The following is a 20,867-nucleotide window of genomic DNA, read 5'->3' as shown; positions in this document are numbered from 1 at the left end:
CAGCAAATTCTATTAAGCCTGAGAAGCAAAGGAAAAGATAGTAAATTCCACACATGATGGATTAATGTGCTATAGTGTTCTGCCTTTCAGTCTCCTTGAAGAATCTATGACATTGCAGTAGCTGATGGACAAGACTCTAATATCCCATACCAGATATGCTACAGCCTACATGCATGATGTCATGACATTCTCTGAAGACTGAGAAAAACATCTCCCAAACATCCAAAACATTTTGAATTTCTTGCACCATGTTAATTTTACAGCAATAGTAACTTACCAATAATGATGGTCTATGAGTTCAGCAAATGGTTCCTGACACATAATGACATCTCCAAAGTGTATTAACTCAAATGGTCAAGGGAGGAACATCCCATAAGTTACCTTAGCAGAAAGCCCAGCAATGCTTAGAAAAGATACTGAGTGATTTAAAAAGAGTGCCTTGCAATTAAATGGGCTGTTACCTCCCTGAAATATTACTTGTTTTAAAGAGAGCTTGTCATGGTAATGGACAACACTCCTTTACAATGGGTTTTATAGACAGAAAGATAGCAATATAAAACTCTATCAATGGGCTAAAACACTTCAGTTCTTTAATTTTAAGGTCCATAATCAACCTGGCCACAGTCACTTAAGTATAAATGGTCTACCTCAGGCAGATACAAGCATGCAAAATCTGAAGGTAATTCTACTCAATGCTAGAAGTCTAAACTTCAAAATGCACTCTTCGAGGCACTCCTAAAAATGGAGAACATCGATATCTGTGCAGTAACTGAGACCTGGTTCAAGATTCCAGAGAGCACCCCTGCAATACCAGGCTGCAATTCTTACCACACTTTTCGCCACAAAACCAAGACCGAAACACTAAAGGTGGAGGAGTGCCCATATTCACCAAGGATATTCACACCTCCAGGCTAGTTGCCCAACACAATGCATCTGAAATTCTCCGGTGCAACTAACACTAGGTTAGACTGCAATCCAAATTGCAGCTTGCAACAGATCCCCCACCATGCCCCAAGATTCTCACTACACCTTTCTAAACATACTGGAAAATATTAAGATACAACCAAACACCCTAATACTGGGTGATTTCAACTACCCTGCCATTAATTGGGAAAACTACTCTGGTACCAACTCCTTTTCCCAACAGTTCTTGGAATTCATAAATTCCAACGCCCTGGATCAACTAATCCATTGTCCCACCAGGGGCTCCAATATCCTAGACCTGGTCATTACCAACATGGGAGATAGATGCTCCACACCAGTGGTTACCCCTCAATGGTCAGGTCTGACCATAAGCAAATCACCCTTGACATCCACATCCCACCCCAGTAAGGAAACCTCCTTAAAATATTCTCCAAAGCCAACTTCATGCTACTGAAGTCAGAAGTGACAAACTTCACAACACCCACGAGACGGGATCTGGAAGTTCGACTGCAGAATCCTACACTAAGGCACTGTACGAGTACTCATCCACTTGTGCATGAATCGTGCCATCCCAAATAGAACCAAAATGCTCTTCTTCAATCGTGCCATCCCAAATAGAACCAAAATGCTCTTCTTCAAAAAAAGGAAGCCAATCTAGTGGTCCCCCTGCTATAAACAAACTATACAACATAAGGAAGAAACTGTTGCAGAAAAGAGGATAATCCCAGGATGCAAAAAACTCCCTCACTAGCCTCAGCAAGAAGCTGAGATCCCTCATAAAATCCTCAAAAGCCAGTTACGAAAATAAAATTGGCAAAGATTCCAAAGACAACCACAAGGCATTCTATAGTTATGTCAAGAATCTAAATGGCAATGCTCAGATCTTCTCTGAGCTACAACAGAATGGCATTAAATATACTGATCCCAAGGATATTGCCAATATCCTGGCAGATCAATTTAGTGCCAAGTTCACCCCCTAAAGGGCCCATCTCAATACCAAAAGATCGGCAAATTCCGATAATCACGGCCACATAGTTAGAAACCGCACTCTCCAAAGCTAAGAATACAGCATCCATGGGACCAGATGACATCCCAGGCTGTGTACTACATGAACTACAAAATGAACTGGCACCTCACCTAAGTGTCATGTTTAATCATAGCCTCACCTAAGGCTTTGTGCCCACTGAATGGCGCACAGCTACCGTTATCCCGCTCCACAAGGGAGGATCCGCCTTGGATCCCGGGAACTACCATCCCATCAGTCTGACAAGCCTGATCTGCAAGGGCATGGAACGCATTATCATGGAACTTATAAACAAAGACATTGGCAACCTTCAAACACTGGACACCACCCAGTTTGGGTTTGTGAAGGGCCGATCTCATCTCCTGAATCTGACTGACTTCTTCAAATCAGTCTCCAGAGCTGTGGACGAGGGTAAGGCGGTCTACACAGCCTATCTGGACCTCGCCAAAGCCTTCAACACCATCACCCACTCTGGAATCATAGATAAACTTACTAAGCTGGGCATAAATCTCTACTTCACTCAATGGGTTGCCAACTGGCTCACTGACAGAACCCAGACTGTAAAAGTAGCGGACTCCAAATCCAGCTCCAGACAAGTGACAAGTGGAGTACCTCAGGTTTCAGTCCTGGGACCACTCTTGTTTGGCATCTACTTCTCTGAAGTACAGGCCAACACTAAGAGACTCTGGCTAACAAAGTTCACAGATGACTGCAAACTGGGAGCCATTACTGAATCCCCAAATGATGTGGATATTCTACAAAAGGGCCTTACAGAAACAGATGCCTGGTGCCAGAGCCATAGGCACAAGCTTAATGCCAAGAAATGTATAGTTATTCCTTTTGGAAAAAAAAAAAATGTACCCATTAATTACCACATAGGTGGCAGGACACTAAACATCAAAAGTGTGATGAGAAACTTAGGGACACAGGTGACAGTGGTCTCACTTTCGTTAACCACATCGCCACAGCAGTCAGGAAATCCTTCCATGTGGCACACCTCATCACTAAGGGCTTTTCATCCAGAAAAAAGGAGGTCATTGTCCCACTGCACTCATCCCTCATTAGACCCATTATAGAGTATAATGCCCCATTTGGAATGTACCTCACAAGACATCTGCAACAGCTGGAAAGGCCACAGAAATACCTCACTAAAAGAATCACAGGCCTAAAGCAGATGCCATATGTTGACCATCTAAAAAAACTCCAGCTATACTCTGTGGCATATCGTCTACTCAGAGGCGATCTCTGCTTAACATGCAAGGCCATGTCAAACCCTGAGCTGTTGGATGTGCTCCACTTTGTTTTGGCAGTTCCGAAGTTGTCCTCTTGAAAGATGCCTTCCTTGGTGGTCATCATATATGCTTGTTGGATTTCTGAGCTAAAGGTTCTTAGTTGCAGAGAACCTTGGAAGGCCTTTTTAAAGGCCTGGTTGTACTCTTGTCTTAACTTGCATTTCCTCTTAAAAGTAATCTTTGATCGGTCATTCAACTCCCTATGTTTTCAATGGCAGTATCCTGGGGAGAATAAGCCCTTCACATTCTTGATGAGTACTGCCAGCTCAGGTTCTAACAGAAGGGATTTCTTGATTTCAGAAAGACAAACTGCTTGTTTGTTTCCTTTGGTAAACAGAGGCTTACAGTACTTATCCACCTGGACAAGGTCTTCTTTACTAACTGCTTTGTCTTTTGCCACAAGACTGTGTTGTCACAAGCCACTGGACTAGTGATGTGGCTGCTTTTATTGTTTGTTTCAAGAATGCATCCATTGAGGACATTTGTACCATGACCACTTGATTTTCATTTCCACCTTAACTAAACACAATTTTGGAATGCAGATCTCCTTTTTTCAAATTTATGTGTCAGGGTTGTGCCTGCTGAGTCTCTACCATTTAGCCTTCCTCCTGGGGGTTCTATATGTATTGTTTTGGATTACTTCCAGAAAGTAGCCCCCTGTGCTGCTAAATGCATCAACTAATTTGAAAGAAGGCCAGCTACATTATGGACTTACTACCGTCTCACTCCACTGTGTTTGAATGGGAGTTGAATTTGGAACTTGGGGGAAGGGTGCACTGACAGCCTGACAGTTGATTTCTCTGTATGTATCAAAGCGAGATCCTTGAATGCAAACACTAGAATATTTTCAGAAATGTACTGAACTGTGATATCAGCAGAGGGAATCCCTATAACTGCTCACACAAAGGGATTTCTTGGACATCAATTGATATGAAGATATACACTTTTTATTTCTGCATTTCATTACTCAGTGCATCCTAAAGCTAAAACGATGAACATACTAGACCAGCAGATATAATAGAGATCAATATATGATACAATGAACAAAGAGTTTCACCTTGTCTAGTCACACATCTAGATAATTTAACTTCAAACACCTTTAGGACTTCTTGCATATGAATGTAACCATAGAGTGTCTCTCTATAACTGATGACCCTTGTCAGAGGCCAGTCACTTACCTACTTTCAAAAATTTCTGTTCTCTAATCTAGACAAGCATTGTGCTATAAAAAAAACAAGAGTCTTGTGATAAAAGGCATACAGTGCGTCCTGTTAATGCATATTTTTCTAGTATCATAACATAGTTAAAAGGGGTTTGAATCCTGCAATTGCTGAGTGTGTGTGTGTGTGGGGGGGTGTATGTTTCTGAGTGATTTCCTTTGAGAGGAGTGCCCTTTTGGGTTGGGAGGGTGGCCTAATGGTTAAGGTGTTTGCCTTACAAACACAAGATACAGGGTTTGAATCTCACAGGGGATAACTGGCTAGGCTTAAAATGACTTGCAAGAGCAATTAGTCTAGTACTAACCTATAAACCTATTTAATGCATTGTTTTTTTACCTCAATTCAAGGTTCTGATCTTGGAAAGAGACAGACTGGGTTAGTCTATTGTACCATCAGGGTCAAACTCACTCTATTTTCTTATAAATCCTTTTGCAGAGAGTATAAAGCCTTAGTTAGAACTGTTAAAAGCAGTCATTTAGGAGACTTTCCATAATGATCCCTTTTCAATAGCAAAACATTCTGGTAAGAACTAAGGACATGGCTAAATGAGGAACCTGGTAAGAATGTATGACCCAGATATGGTATAAATTCATCAGTAATAACTTTGCCACTTACTTTGGTACCCCAATAAGCTCCCCTACTTATGCAGGCTCCAAATGGACCTTGCAACCACTTGCAAAATTCTTCTCTATCTTCCTTTGCAATGTCCAGTCTTGAAACCATTACTGACTATAAAAGGACATGTAACTCATTGGAGAAAGTGGACTTCCAATTAATATCCAGAATGTGGCCATCCACCAGATAGCATCCCTGGTGTGGCTATTTGTAAGATCTTCTTTAAATTAAGCCATCATCTGACGGCTCTGGAAAATTGCTCACTTCACCCCTATTCCTAAAGAAGGGCAAAATGATGTAATCAGAAACTATTAATGAATCGCTACATTGATCCTACTTGCAGAACTGCTTGAAACTTTTGGGCATGTACAACTTACATCCTATCTCAACATTAATAACATATTCTAGACCCAACATGCATTTAGGAGACCTTAATTTACTCATTTCCACTTGTATCTATCCACATGAGGATGCCTCAAGTCCTAGTCCTTGGTTCTTTACTGTTTACAATGTTCTTTATCTTATTTTCCCCTTGACATTCTTATAGCAACTTATCTCTACAAAAAATTATCTGGTTCTTTCTCTGGTCTTGATCAGTCAAATGTAGTGATTGCTTATGCTCACCGTCAAGACTTCCCTTCTCTCTTACTAATGGTAGGATTTTATCAAAATAGCCTACTATAAATGTAGATAAAAGCAAATTGATGATTTTTGATATTTTGCTATAAGTAAAATTTCAAAGCACTGAGAAGCCTGTCTTCACCTGCATTCATTAAAACTAAAACTGGTGGTAATTACAAATATTTTGACTTCTGCCATGACTTCAACAGCTGTTTTATCTAAATCTTGAAAGGACTCACTCTTTAGTTTCAGGCTTTATTTATGCTGCTTACGGAATGTCACATCCACTGAGCAGTGATGCAAAATTTGCAATTCATAAAGGGCTCCTATTCATCATTTTGGAATATGCTGTCCTCTTTTCACTACAAACTCCACTCAGATTACACTGGCTACAGAAACAATGGAAAACAAAACTGGTTGGTTTGTCATGAGCTTCTTTAAATATTAATAACTGAGTATTATTGTCTCTATGACTGGTTGCTACTAACTGTACAGATGTTAATCTGTTCACACATTCAGAGCCGTAGCTAGGCCATTTGGTACTCTGGGCAGTCTTCCAGGATGGCACCCCCCACCAACCCAAAGTTGAGGACCAAAAGTTAGAAAAATCTTCTACAGCTGAATGCTTAAAAATAGGCTCAGTGTTACAGTTAAGCTATTAAAGGTATTAATTTCAGCAGAATATCAAAATACTGGCACTTCTCTCATGCCTTGTTGCCAACTCTTCATCACTACCAAGTTTGTACCTTGACTGTTTGCATGCAGTGCAGCTATACCCTTCACCCCACCCTAGTTACAGTACTGCAAACATTTATAAACTGTTATTTGTAGGACTCTCTAGTCATCTGTAGCACACCTGTTCTTCAATCATTTAAGTTTTCGCTGGTTTACTAAACTTCATCTCAGCTGCTCTTGACTATATCTTCTCACTTGCTTCACATTATCTGCAAAGCCAGTTTTTATAAGCTCCAATATCTGTATTTCTTTTCCTCCAACACTAGGTCTGCTCATGCTTTTGCCAAAATCCAGGCTTTTCACAAGATTATATATATATATATATATATATATATATATATATATATACACACATACATACACATACATACACACACATAGTATATATATATATATATATATATATATATATAAATGCAGCTGTCTAAAATAATGCCCTTCCCCGATTTTTCCTGATACCAGTTAATATCATCATTAATAACTCCCTCATTTACACTACACAAATCCTTATTTATTCTGTTTTCTACAGGGCACTGTTTGCAGTATTTTAATTTACGTAACTAGATAGTGGCTGAGAATCACACTATCGGAGGCAGCCCACATTCCTATTCAAATAAAATACAATAAAGAAACAGTCTGCATTCCATATGTACAAAGTAAAACATAAAAGAGACTTTTTAAGTTAGATGAAATTAGTTTGGCAAGACTGACTCAAAATCTGCTGGCCAAATGGAAGAAATACAAAAGCCTTGTTATTCTGCATACTGATAACCTATAGTAAGTTAATGGTGTGACACATTTCCAGGGGTGAACAGACAGGTAGAAACACAAAACTGCTGAAGCTTGAAGAGTACCTGACCTTCCCTTGGGAAATTACTGGCTGTATTGTATACATCAATTTAATATTAACAGAACAGGAGCTCATGTAGGCTAACATTTGATTTTTTTTGTATACTGTTGGCTTAATAAACTAAACCACTTTGCTCCTTCAGCTAATATAATTCTAAGTGTTAACACTGGACATGCATTTGTATATAGTTTTATGTTTCTGTATGTGTCTCTATTATCATGATAGAGTGGGGGAGGGGGAAAACTATCTTGCTTCCCAGATGAAAACAAGTTGCAGAAAAACTTGCTCATAGGTGTACTTAAAACACAAAAATAGTGCTACTGTAGAAATTAACTAGATCTCGAGCCAGTTTTAGAGCATTTATTGGTGTAGCCTTAAAACAGAACTGCTGCCAAATACTTAACTGCAACAGTCTATAAAGATTTTCATTAAGGACTTAATCTTATAAAGTCCTTTCTACACAAATCATATAAAAGTCCAGCATAAAAACTGTCTTTGTTAGTCTTCTAGTTAAAAACCTGTTGTCCACTCTTTTTTCATGGTGATGACCGAGATGGACTTCTGATTACTGAATGGATATTGCATGAGCTAAAATCTTCCCTGATATTTCTTTGAATTTCAGTAAGATATCGGTTCAAACTGGACAAAAAAAGGTTATAGCTTCAAACGGTCTAAGACTCATAAATAAGAAGGTTTGTGTGGGGTGGAGTCTCGCTGTACTCCATACACTTACCTTCTTTACTTAAATAATTTTATGGTTGCAGAACTGGAGCGAAAAGAAGCCACATACTGAATAACAGTATGCGATTAGAAATCAAACCAGCAACGGTTTTACATGTGGGAAAAAGTCTCTGGATAACACCTGGCATGTTGCAAAGCTTCTCAGAAGCCTTTTTCATATGCTAGGACTATAAGCTGTGCACTTGTCAGGCTGTAAGGAAAAACAATGCAGCGGGAGATTCAGCATGTTATTATGCGATAGCTGCGTGCAATCAATCGCATTACAGAATCGCATGATATCATTACACATTATCAGGAAATTAACTAATCTAAAGAAAATGTGATGCATGTACCTGTAGCTAAACAAAAAAAAAACTCTTTACTCACGAACTGTGTATGTTAGCAATCCCTCACAAAAACAAATTCGTACAGCAACGGCAGTGAATAGAGCAGTTCCACTATGTCACCATTGCATTTTTACTGGCAAGCTATGAAAACGGCTCATGCATAGCTAATGGTTGGGGCGTTCCCTGGGCGAAAAGACTGGGGAAGGTGGTTTATGGGCGGCCCTTTGGCAGCAGCTAAGGAAAAGGTTAAAAATAATAAAGGGCGTTATTAGCAAATTATTCGAGCGCCCATGTAGTCTCTACAGCTCTGCGAGACCTTTTCAAGCTTAAAGATGGCTCACAGTACCGGAGATTAAGAACGGGGAATGAAAAAAACAGTAAAAATCATGATTTACCCTAGTAGAAAGCATATGCTATAATGCTACATTCAAAAGATAGGGAGAAAAAACACTCCAGAAATGAGAACAGAAGTGTAGTAGCACGTAGTGGTCCTTTAACGAGTTAAACAAGATTAGCCACATCACTGCATGCAAACATCTGTGCAGCTCACAACAATGGGAAGGTGCATACAAATATACTTATGGATTTTACTGGAATGTGCATCTTTTATTAGTGCAGCAAAGCAGAAAGAAAACTATGCAATGCATAACACACAATAAACATTAAAAAAACAGCCATTGAGATATTCATTACCTTTCTCCTCCTGTCTTCCTCAGCATATCTTTCTGCATTTTTAATCATGTTCTCAATGTCATCCTTGCTAAGGCCACCTGAAGACTGAATGACAACTAGAAAAAAAAATTCCATTATTACTTTAGAAAAAGTTATTTTTAACTTTACAGTTTTTGCATGTTGGTATTTTAATACATTTCTGAATCTCAAAATTAATGTCTCTATGGAATATGACTGGTGGAAAATTTTAGCTGGAAAATATTTCCAGTTTGAACAAGTTTTCTGGTGGCAATTTTACAATTTGGAGTATGCAGGAAGTATTCAGGCCCCTTTCAAAATGTTGTGCTTGTTGTGGATTTACTTTCTAATGCATGGGAATAACAGAACAATTTTGCATCTTTTCCTGCTGGGATAAAAAAATCTAAGAAAACTGGAGAGATTTGGAAATGTTGACATCTTCATGATCTGAAGGAGGAAAGATATATTCTGGCGGTCACCTTTTGACTACCAGATTTAGCTAGGGACAGCTTTAGAATACCAGCAAAGAAAATGAACCCAATGTTTAAGAAATGAGTGCAACACCTGATACAGTATACTGAAACAGAGAAGGTACATGAGACGCATCAACTGACCATTACAACTGGAGACAATACTTTTCCTATGGCTGACTAAACTTTGACAAGACTCTTCCTCACAGCTGTTGGTCTAACATTGTTGGACAGTGCTAGTGCAGCTGTACACAAGTAGAAGCTCTAAATGCAGTTTATTCTGACTTGAGCATCAATAAAAGTTCATTCTGAAGTGAAAAGCATATGTCAAGATGGAGGAAGGAAGGCGCTGCCCAAGTGTCAAACCTCTGATTTGGAGGGCTGTTTATGTCAAGTGCAGCCAATTCAAAGGGTGCAACAATTACTTTTTTCCTAGTATAAAGATGAGAACACAGAATAGAGTGGTCAGAGATACAGGATGCCCTTTAACAACTGCCTGATGAGTAGCCCATTACTCTGGGGGGGGGGGGCAGCTTAGAAGGCTGAAATGGCTGATGCACATATTTGAAGCCAGAGGAGAAGGTAAAGTACTGCAAGACCATGTTCAGCCCTCTTCAAAAACGGTGCTGGGTCTGTTCTTGGGCATCAAAAGTTAAACCTTTTCCATTTAGTTGTATATGAGCTTGTGATGTATGGTCACCTAGCCACTCTCAATCTAAACATGTTTCTGGAACAGTACAGCTAAATCCTCTAAGCTGCCAAGTTCAAGGTGAAAAGATTGGGATAAACTACAAACCCCTTGCACCACATGTCAAGAGGTTTACCTGATGAGGTGACAATCATTTTCTTCCTGGCCATATGAATCAAATAGGAGACGCCAGTTCTGCTTTGGCCAGAAAGTGTTTTGGGCCTATTTACTTTCTGTGATAACTTGGGAAATGGGGGGAAGAGTCACACAGATGCACGCTTCTCCAACACAGGGTAAAAGACCAACTTTTTTCCTCTATGCACTGAAGCAGAATCTGCTTAGTTTGTTACAGAGGAGAGACCACAAGAACTTTCCATAGGAGATGCTTTCTCATAAGTAAGAGTACCCCAAAATAACACGTACACTGTAGAGAATTAGAGGCCATGGTATCCTCACCATGTCACAAGCAAATGGGTAGAACATTTTAAATGCACAGTACAGTCCACCTACCTCCTCTTTAGAAGCTTCAGAGTAAATCTTGCCATAAGGACCACCTCTTCCTCTTCAGCCTGAATCCAGGCAAACTGTTTCTCTGGGTCAGGATGAAAGCTTCAAGAACTGGTAAGATCCCCAAGTCAGTACTGGGAAGAAGGCAGGAGCAGGTCAAGTCTGGTGACCTGCAATTACAAGCCTTTGTTTGGAAGAGAGCAAAGCCGTACATGTGGACTTAGGCTTGGCAGTTGCTAGGGGAACTGCAGCTCTGGGTGTGGGCATCCCTAAGGTTTGGATTCCTAGCAATAGGCAGACACTCACCTCCATAAGACGTAGGACCAGGCTAGTGAACTTTTGCTTTTTTTGGCAATTTCAGTTGCTGACTGATTCTCATCTATTTCTCATTTAATTTCCATTCCTATTCCAAAATGCTTCTAACAATCTCAAGATGTCATCTCAGAATTCTCATCATGCTTCAGAATTATCACTGTGTTTGGCTCTGACGTCAGCAAACACATATGCAAGTCAGATGACAGCAAACCAATGCAAGTAGTCAGTTTCTAGGCCTATAACTATTTCAAATTTAGGGATGTTTCTTTATGCTTCCCCATTTTACACTAACTAAAAAAAAAAAAAACTTAAACTAGCAGCAAATGCATACAATAGCATTGCTATTTGCTACTGGAAACTAGTTGGTTACATTATTTTTTTTTTTTTGCTTATCTATTCTCTCTTTGAATATCCTATGTAAAATCTTGGCATGTACTCATTTTTTATACATCATAAATTCATAGGGTAATTACTAGGCTAGCTGCCTTTGTGGACCATTTTAAGCCTAACTTCTCTTTTTTGTGCTCGAATTAACCTATACAGTTTGGTTAGAGAACTGCCTTAGCGAATCCCATGGCCGATAATTATATATTACTCCTAATATTTGGGAGCATTCCATAGATAAATTGAGGGGACCCTATGCATGAGATAAAGCATTTAGGATCTGCCTCTGTTGATTAGTAGTATGGGGCAGTACTGGGGGTAGTTTTTCTGCAATGCCAGAGTACAAAATTGTCAAAAGCTTTGGCCAGGTCAAGGTATGCAGTGTATACTGTTTTACCTTTATTCATTGCTTTGGTGATCTTTTAAAAAAATCAGCCAGCCCGATTGCTAGAATCTCCCTGTGTTCTGAGTGAGTGCTTTTCAAACAATCTGGAAATATAGAGCTGATAAGTACATTTTTTTTCACTAACTGTTTGGAGTTCTGCAATTTTTGCTTGACTGAATTATTTACACACTTGCTGGCACTGTTTTCTGATCTGTGCTGAAACTTTCATAGGTTGATACTAGGCTACCTGCCCTAGGGCATTTATAAGCCTAACCAGAGTGTGTTTGGCTTTCACCACTTTTTTAGATTATTTGACTGTGCCTCTGTATGGTAGGTCATAGAAGATGACCCTTTTAAGGTTAGTTTACTGTGCCTCTGTCTAGTAGGGACACAGAAGAGATCCCAGGGGTAAACTTATGATCTCCCATCCACTCATCAAGATTTTTCTTGAAGAGGGTCATTGAGGGGCTCTGCCTAACATGGATTGGGATTTTGTTCCAGAGTGAGGGGAGCCTCTGGGATACGAATCGGTCCCTCCAGCATGTCCTGTTTATTTCTGTGCTGAGGTTTAAGTCCCTGGAGCTTGTAGCTCTAAGGGATTTAGATTTCCTGAGGTGGAGCATGTCCATTAGTTCTGGGTTAGACATGGCTTTAAACGTCAGGCACAGATCGCCTCTGAGTAAGCGGTAAGCAACTGAGTAGAGCCGGAGTTTTTTTTAGCCTAACTGCGTAGGGCAACTGAGTCCCTGGATCCTCTTGGTGAGGTACTTTTGGGGTCTTTCTAGTTGCTGCAGATGTCTGGTAAGGTACATCCCAAATGGGACTTTGTATTCAATTATGGGCCTGATGAGTAGAGGGGCACAATAACCTCTCGATCTAAATGTGAACCCTTTCGTGATAAGGTGGGCTATATAGAAGGTCTTTCTAACCACTTTGGCAACGTGATTGTCAAAGGAGAGATTGCTATTTATTTGGGTCCCCAAATCCCCAATTACTTCTTCCGTGCTTAATGGATTACCACCTATGTGGTAATTTGTGGGCACCTTGTTTTTCCCAAAGGGGATGACTATACACTTTCTGGCATTTAATTTTAGTCCATGACTCTGGCACCAGTTATCCGTCTCTGTGGGACCCTTTTGGAGGATGCTTGTGTCAGTCGGCGAGTCGATTATGGCACCCAGCTTGCAGTCATCTGCGAACTTGCTCAGCCATAGTCCTCCCGTGTTAGCCCGTACCTCAGAGAAATATATACCGAACAAGAGAGGTCCCAGGACTGAGCCTTGTGGGACGCCGCTTGTAACTGGTTTAGAGTCTGACATGGCACCTGCAATTCTGACCATGTGGGTTTTATCCCTGAGCCAGTTTGCAACCCATCTTGTGACATAGGGGTTGATATTTAAGCTGGTGAGCTTATTTATGATGCCCGAGTGGGGTATTGTGTCGAAGGCTTTTGCGAGATCCAGGTAGGCTGTGTGGACTACCTTACCTTCATCTATGGCCTCGGTGACTTTCAAAGAAGTCGACCAGGTTCAAGAGGCAATATCTGCCCTTAAAGCCGAACTGGGTAGGATCTAGTGTTTGGAGGTTTCCAATGTCTTTGTTTATGAGTTCCATGATGATACGCTCTATAGCTTTGCAGACCAGGCTGGTCAGGCTTATAGGGCAATAGTTTCCGAGGTCCGTTGTGTCACCACCTTTGTGGAGTGGGACCACTGTTGCTGTACGCCATTCCTTGGGTACATATCCTGTAGTAAGGCTGAGATTGTATAGTGACTTTATGTGAGGGTTCAGTTCCTCTAGGAGCTCGTGTAAGACGCAGCCCGGGACACCGTCCGGTCCCATTGATGCTGTGTTTTTTGCTTTAGAGAGGGCAGCTCTCACCTGTACATCTGTGATGTCAGGGAGGCTACACTCTATTGGGATAGACATTTGCTCTTTTGGGGGGGGGGGGGAAGGGGGGAGAAGTTTGCACTAAACCTGTCTGCCAGGATGTTGGCAATGTCTGTGGGTTCAGTGTATTTTTTGTCATTATGCACCAACTCAGAGCATATCTGGGAGTTGCCACCCAGGTTCCTGACATAACTACTAAAGGCGGCCTTGTGGTTTTCTTTAGCGTCTTATGCAATTTTTCTTTCGAAGTTGGCCTTAGATGATTTTATGAGGGATCGTAGTTTCTTGCTAGTACTGATCAGAGATGCCTTCCCTTTTTGGGATTTTGCTCTATCATGTAGTAGCTTCCTCCTTCTGTTGTATAGCTTATTTATGGCTGGGGTCCACCAGACAGGTCTCCTGCCTTTGGAGGAGTGAGTCTTGGATTTATTTGGGATAGTACGATCCATGCATTCCTGTAGGTGTCCATAGAATGCGTTTGTAAAGGATTCTGCGGTTTGGACCGTATTTTCCACTGGCCCGGGGGCTTTGAAGTATTCCATCTCTATTTTGAGAAGTGTGAAGTTTGCTTTTGAGAAGTTCTTCACAGTGGTTTCCTTGGCTGGGGGTGGGGATGGGATATGGATGTCCAGTGAGATTAATTTACGGTCAGATCTTACCAATGAGGGGAATACCTCTGGCATGGAACAGAGTCCCCATGTTGGTGATAATGAGGTCCAATACGGTTTCCCCTCTTGTGGGAGTGGTGACCAGTTGTTCCATAGCATTTGAGTTTATAAATTCCAGGAAACGTTGAGCTAGGGTGTTGGGGCTTGAGTAGTGCTCCCAGTCTATATTTGGGTAGTTGAAGTAACCCAATATAATGGTGTTTGGAGACCCCTTCATATTCTCCAGTGTTCAGGAAAGGCGAACGTTGTTTCCGAGTTTGGGAGGGTGGTCTGTAGCAGGCTACAAACTGAAAGGCAGTTTTGCCCACTGTTAGTTGCACATGGATAGTCTCCGATGTTTCATGCAGTGCCACTAACCTGGAGGTGTGGGTATCTGATGAATATGGATACCCCCCCCCCTCCTTTTGTGGTTCGGTCTGGGTTTTGGGGCCAAAAAGTATGGTATGAGGTATAACCTGGTAGTGCTGGGGTGCTCTCGGGAGCCTTGAACCAGGTTTCTGTTACTGCACAGTTATCGATTTTCTCCATACTGAGGAGAGCCTCGAGTGCATGCATCTTGAGGTTTAGCAGCATTACCCATAGTTTCTTTTTTCTTGTGTTGTCTATGGAGGTGGGTTTGTCTTTTGAGCCTTGCCTAAAAAAGGCACTATGGAGTGGGCAAGAGCCTTAGCCAGTACTCGAAAGCCCAGGGGTGACAGGTGCAAGCCGTCCCTAGCGAAGCATCGTGGCTTGTCGAGCATGTCGTCCCAGGCTGACAGATACTGGATCCCCTTTGAATGACACCAATACTTTAGCCAATTGTTAAAATTGATAATTTTGTCTTTATACTGTGGCATCATTCTTGGTGAGGGTAAGATGCTACTCAAGGTCAGGGTCATACCGGCCTGGTCTACATGATCAGAGAGCTCATCTACGTCTTTTCATGTAGTCCAGGGAGGTACGTCTCAGGTCATTCACACCAGCATGGACAATGACGGAGTCATATTTGTACTTGCTTTGGAGTGACCAGAGTGCCTGTGTTACGACGCGGATCCTGGCACCCGACAGGCAGCTCACAGTGACCTTCTTGTTCTGCCTGGTGAGTGGGACGTCAGTGTGTCTGACAATAGAGTCACGTATTACTAGTGTATTACATGTGTTGTTTAGCCTTAAGGGCTGTGACTCTGTGGCACACTGACTTTGTGAACTGTGTGATACGTGGGTATTGTTGTGGGGTAGCGGTCACTTGGATGTCTGCTTTAGAGGTCTCTGCTGCTTGGGCAGATTTTTATTTAGAACCTCCGAGTATGTTTTTGTGCGTTTATGTGTTTGGTTTGCCGTTGCGATAGGTCTATGTGATACTGGATTTGTGGTGTGTGTGGTTTCCTTCTCCTCTTGACTGACTGTGCCAATCCTGAATTGAGAGAGCTTTGCCTCCAGTTTGGCTATATAGTTGCATCTCTCGCATATATTAGAGTTTCTTGGGAGGAGGAGAGGATTTGTCTGTGTACATAAGGCAGTTGTAACACTGTCTCAAGATTCCCAGATTCACCAGCTGGACTGGAGAGTATACCCGAAATTGACCTTTGGACATGTCAGTCTAGTATAATGAATTACTTAATGATATATCAGAAAGGATGTATAGGGTGTTAAGTACTTAAAAAGAGTATAAGGTGGTACAGTGCTTAAGTTTATTGGTGTTTTGCTTATAAGATTACTTATAAGAGCAAGTGCAAGGTTTTAAAATAAAAATAGAGTGCTTCCCTTACGATTTAGATCAGTTCTACGGGAAAAAGTAAAGAGCAGACTTTATGGAGCCGATAATAGTTTGAACCTGTTAGACAGAGCCTTCCCGATGCTGCGCTGAGCGCAAACCCACGCTAAAGCAGGTTTTTAAGCAGGGGACTTGAAAGAGCTAGGAATTAGCCCAAAACGGCCAATAAACAACTAGTTTCTGGGCTGAGACCACTCCTCCAGGGACAGATATAGTCTGCTCAAAGCTCCCCAACTCTCACTGGTGAACAGAGAAGCTTCCTCCTATCCAAGTAAGGAATTGGGCAACACAGGAACCTTGTACTAAAGTCAGGAATCCAGCAAACCTGAATTCAGGACTATTCTAGTTAGAAAAGGTGGGAAACCAGGAATTTGTGTATTTTTTTTTCTTTCTTTTTATAAGGACAGATAGCAGGAAAACACAGTAAAATGCTTAACACAGGCTAGCACACTTGAGTGAGCAGCCTCAACAATTAAATTACACAGAACGATATTCAAGTGCAGGTAGCAAAAAATTCAAAAACAAGCTTTTCTAAGTAAAACAGCAGTTTCAGAGTCGCTTTTCAGCAAGAATATGCAGTCGCTAGAGTAAAGGCAGTAGAAAATACTTATATCAAGTAGCAGTCACTTTTTCGTCTCTCTGCTGCTAGCACCACTCTGCAGGACCACGAGGAGCTTATGCTGAGTCAGAACAAGTGCAAAAAACGCGCTAAGCGGGTTTTTAAGCAGGGGACTTGAAAGAACTAGGAATTAGGCCAAAAAACTAGTTTCTGGGCTGAGACCACTCCTTCAGGGACAGATAGGCTGCTCAAAACTCCCCACTCTCACTGGTGAACAGAGAAGCTTCCTCCTATCCAAGTAAGGAATTGGGCAACACAGGAACCTTGTACTAAAGTCAGGAATCCAGCAAACCTGAATTCAGGACTATTCTAGATAGAAAAGGTGGGAAACCAGGATTTTTTTTTGTTCTTTTTATAAGGGCAGATAGCAGGAAAACACAGTAAAATGCTTAACACAAGCTAGCGCACTTGAGTGAGCAGCCTCAACAATTAAATTAAACAGAACAATATTCAAGTGCAGGTAGCAAAAAATGCAAAAACAAGCTTTTCTAAGTAAAACTACAAGTTATGTACTCACCATAACGCTTGATGTATGTGGTCCATCTCACCTCACATTCTTACTCACGGGTTCGGAGCCGAACATCGGTTCCGACTCAGCCAACTTATAATTTTTCTAGCACGAAGTCTCTAATTGGCTGGGCTAACCTGGTATCCCATGTTGCACCGCTCCACAACCCCAGATCTAGTTTGCAGCAGCTCATAGTCACACCTCATGCACACCCACAGCTCAGAAGAGTAGTTCACTAACCAGGGCAGCAAAGAAAAAATAACCAATACCAAAGGGTCCTGAAATATATGTTGCCTCCAAATCCTCCAGGAGGGGGGAAGGTGGGAGGGAACGTAAGAATGTGAGGCGAGATGGACCACATACATCAGCATTATGGTGAGTACATAACTTGCAGATGTTGTAGTCCAATCTCGCCTATATTCTTACTCACGGGACAGCGTCCCTAGCATATCTATCCTGGGAGGCTCAATGGAAGATGCTCCTGAGAACAGTGGAACCAAAGGAAGCCTGGCCCCTAGAAGCCACGTCTAATTTGTAATGAGTAATGAAGGTGTGTGGAGAAGCCCACGTGGCCGCAGCACAAATTTCATCCAAGGATAGTCTGGAGTGATAAGCTACTGAAGCTGAAACAGCCCTGGTGGAGTGAGCCTTGACAGGGAACGGTAACGCTCTGCCTGCCGACGAGTAAACGTAAGAGATGCAGTCAGAAATCCACCTGGAAATTGTAATCATAGAAACAGGGAAACCTGTTCTATTTTCAGAAAAAGACACAGAGTTGGTCAGACTTACAAAATTGTTTAGTCCTGTGCAAGTAAAAGCGAAGCTGCCTGTGTACGTCCAATTGATGAAACTTAAACTCTGCCTTGTTGGAAAATTGAGGAAAGAAAACTGGCAGTTCAATGGACTGATTGAGGTTAACGGCAGAGGTTACCTTCGGAAGGAAGGACGGATTATGTCTCAAGGAAACCCTGTCCTTATGAAATATTAAATACGGGGATTTGATGGACAACGCTTGAATCTTCGACACCCATCTGGCTGATTTGATAGCTATTAAAAATGCAGTCTTCAAAGACAGAAATTTTAAATCACAGGTGGCAGCTGGTTCAAAAGGTGATTATGTCAGGGCCTGTAACATAACATTTAAATCCCATGGCATGCTGGGTTCTGACACAGGAGGCCGAAGCAACAAGGTGCCCCTCAAAAAAGCCTTACATAGCTTATGCGCCATGAGAGAAGGTTCGTAAGAGATATGAAAATTGGAAATAATGGCTAGCTGAACCTTAATGGTAGCAGGAGCAGAACCCTGTTGAAAAAGAGTGGATAAAAAATCTAAGACAGCAGGGATGGGGGCTGTGAAAGGATCCAGTCCCTTGGCCTGAGCCCAAATAGAAAATCTTTTCCACTTGCTGGAGTAAATCTTCCTGGTAGAAGATTTGTGAGGAAGATAAAATGTGTACTACCTCAGGTGAAAAACGAAGTCTGACTAAAGATGGAAGTGGAGTAGCCAGGCTGTCAACCTGAGGGTCCTCAGGGAGGGGATGGGACTGTCCCGACGTGTCAGTAGGTCTGGTGTTGGATCCAGAGTCCAAGGACTGTCCACTGCATACTGATGAAGAAAGGAGAACCAGACTTGAGGCCAGTGTGGGGCAATAAGAATCATCTTGCTTCCCAAGGAAATGGCTTTCTGGATCACTCTTGGTAGCAGAGGAAACGGAGGGAAAGCATAGAGCAGACTGGGAGGCCAATCGTGGACTAGAGCGTCCCTGGGTGACTCCCCCTGTGGGGGGATCAGAGTGAAGTAGTTGCTGCACTTGGTATTGTGGGGACTGGCGAAGAGGTCGCAGCAAGGCTGACCCCACCTTTTGAAAATCTGCTCCGCAACTCGGCAGTTCAGGGACCACTCGTAAGGCATCAGAATAGCTCTGCTCAGCCTTGTCTGCTATCACATTGGCCTTCCCCGGAATGTGCGTTGCCACTAGGAACCATCGGTAAGATACTGTCCACTGCCACACTCGTATGGCCTCTATGCATAGGGGGTAAGACCTGGTTCCCCCTTGCTTGTTCAGGTACCACACGACAGACATGTTGTCCGAGTGAATTGCAATCGTTCCTAGGGGAAGAGAGCTCTGCAGTGCTTGCAACGCCAGTAAAACACTCATCTCTAGAACATCGATGTGCAGATGTACCTCGTGATCCTGCCAGGTGCCTTGGACCGTCCTGCCCAGATAATGCCCCCCCCCCCATCTGGGAGGCACCCATGGTCACCGTGGCCACCGGAGTCAAAGGAATAAATGGATTCACTTTGTTCAAGTTGGTGGGATGTAGCCACCAACAGAGGTCCTGTTTGCACGAATCGGTGAGTAGGATCACATGGGACAGGGGAAGCTTCTGAAAGGACCATTGGGCAGAGAGAAGCCACTGCAGAAGCCTCATGTGTAATCTGGCCAGGGGCACTAACAATGGTGGCTGCCATGAATCCCAGGAGCTGTAGGACCCATCTGGCCTGAACCTTCTTGAGGGATAGCAACGCGCGAACCTGACCCTGCAACACCTCTATCCTTTGAGGTAGGAATGCCCGCATGTGAACGGCGTCTAGCTCTGCGCCTATAAATGTGACACGCTGTGAGGGCAGCAAGGCAGATTTTACCAAGTTCAACGTAATTCCTAGTTGATGACAAAGGGCAATGGTCTTTTCCCTGGCCTGAATGAGAAGATGCCTGGTGGGGGCAGTGAGGAGCCAGTCGTCCAGGTATGGAAACGCTTGGAATCCTTGACATCTCAGGTGAGCTGTCACCACTGCCAAACACTTGGTGAACACACTGGGGGCTGTGGTGAGCCAAAGGGCAGGGCACGAAACTGGAAATGACTGGCTCCCAGCCGGAAGCATAAGTGACTCCTGGATGCCCTGTCCATTTTGATATGGTAGTAGGCATCCTTGAGATCGATGGAGCACATCCATACTTCTTTTCCCAGTAACGGAAAAATAGACTGAAGGGTGACCATTCAGAACTTGGACTTTAGAACGTAGCGGTTCAGCCGGCTGAGATCCAAGATGGGTCTCAGGTCCCCTGTTTTTTTCGGCACCAAAGAGAGTCTTGAGTAAGTCCCTAATCCGATCTGAACTGAGGGGACCGGTTGGAGGACTCCTTTTTCCAGCAACTTTGAGATTTCTAGTGTTGTGTGATCCCTTTGACTGGGTGGAACGTCTGAGATTCTCTTGGGTGGTGGAGGAGGGTCTGACAATAAGGGGATGGAATAACCTCCGGTAACTATACGAAGCACCCATCGATCCTGAGTGATACCTGCCCAGGCTTCCGGGTACAACGAAATGTGGCCCCCGACTGGCTCCAGAATAGCACAGTCGGGCAATACATCAGGGACGAAGATAGGGAGGCCCGCAAAAGGAATCATGGTCTCCCGAATTGCGAGGGCCTCCTCTGCCCCTAGGGCGGCATCTCCCAAAAAAGCCACCCCCTTCTCTGCCTCTGGAGGGGGGCTCACCTTGACCGGCAGAGAAAAACTTCTGAGACTTCTTGAACCACATTTTTCCTCCCCTCTGAGCCTTGGGGTAAGGCCTAGATGGGAAGGAAAAACGGACCCCTACAGCAGACAGGGTCTTTCCCTCTTGCTCGCATCTGGTGA

General features: G+C 42.8%; 1 protein-coding gene across 1 annotated transcript in view; it reads right to left on the bottom strand.

Annotated features, from left to right (window-relative positions):
* The window catches only part of HSPA9 (heat shock protein family A (Hsp70) member 9), a 1,477,986-nt gene that overhangs the window by 347,253 nt on the left and 1,109,866 nt on the right, over nt 1–20,867 (bottom strand). The window contains exon 14 of the mRNA XM_044068990.1: nt 9,042–9,136. Coding sequence (XP_043924925.1) covers nt 9,042–9,136 — 95 coding nt within the window. The remainder of the gene's footprint in view (nt 1–9,041; nt 9,137–20,867) is intronic.

This window comes from Protopterus annectens, chromosome 4.part0 (genome assembly GCF_019279795.1).
Source record: "Protopterus annectens isolate FY-2018-M chromosome 4.part0, PAN1.0, whole genome shotgun sequence".
In the NCBI taxonomy this organism is placed as follows: domain Eukaryota; kingdom Metazoa; phylum Chordata; order Ceratodontiformes; family Protopteridae; genus Protopterus; species Protopterus annectens.
The sequence above is the reverse complement of the archived record's forward strand: the minus strand, read 5'-3'. Positions and strand labels throughout refer to the sequence as shown.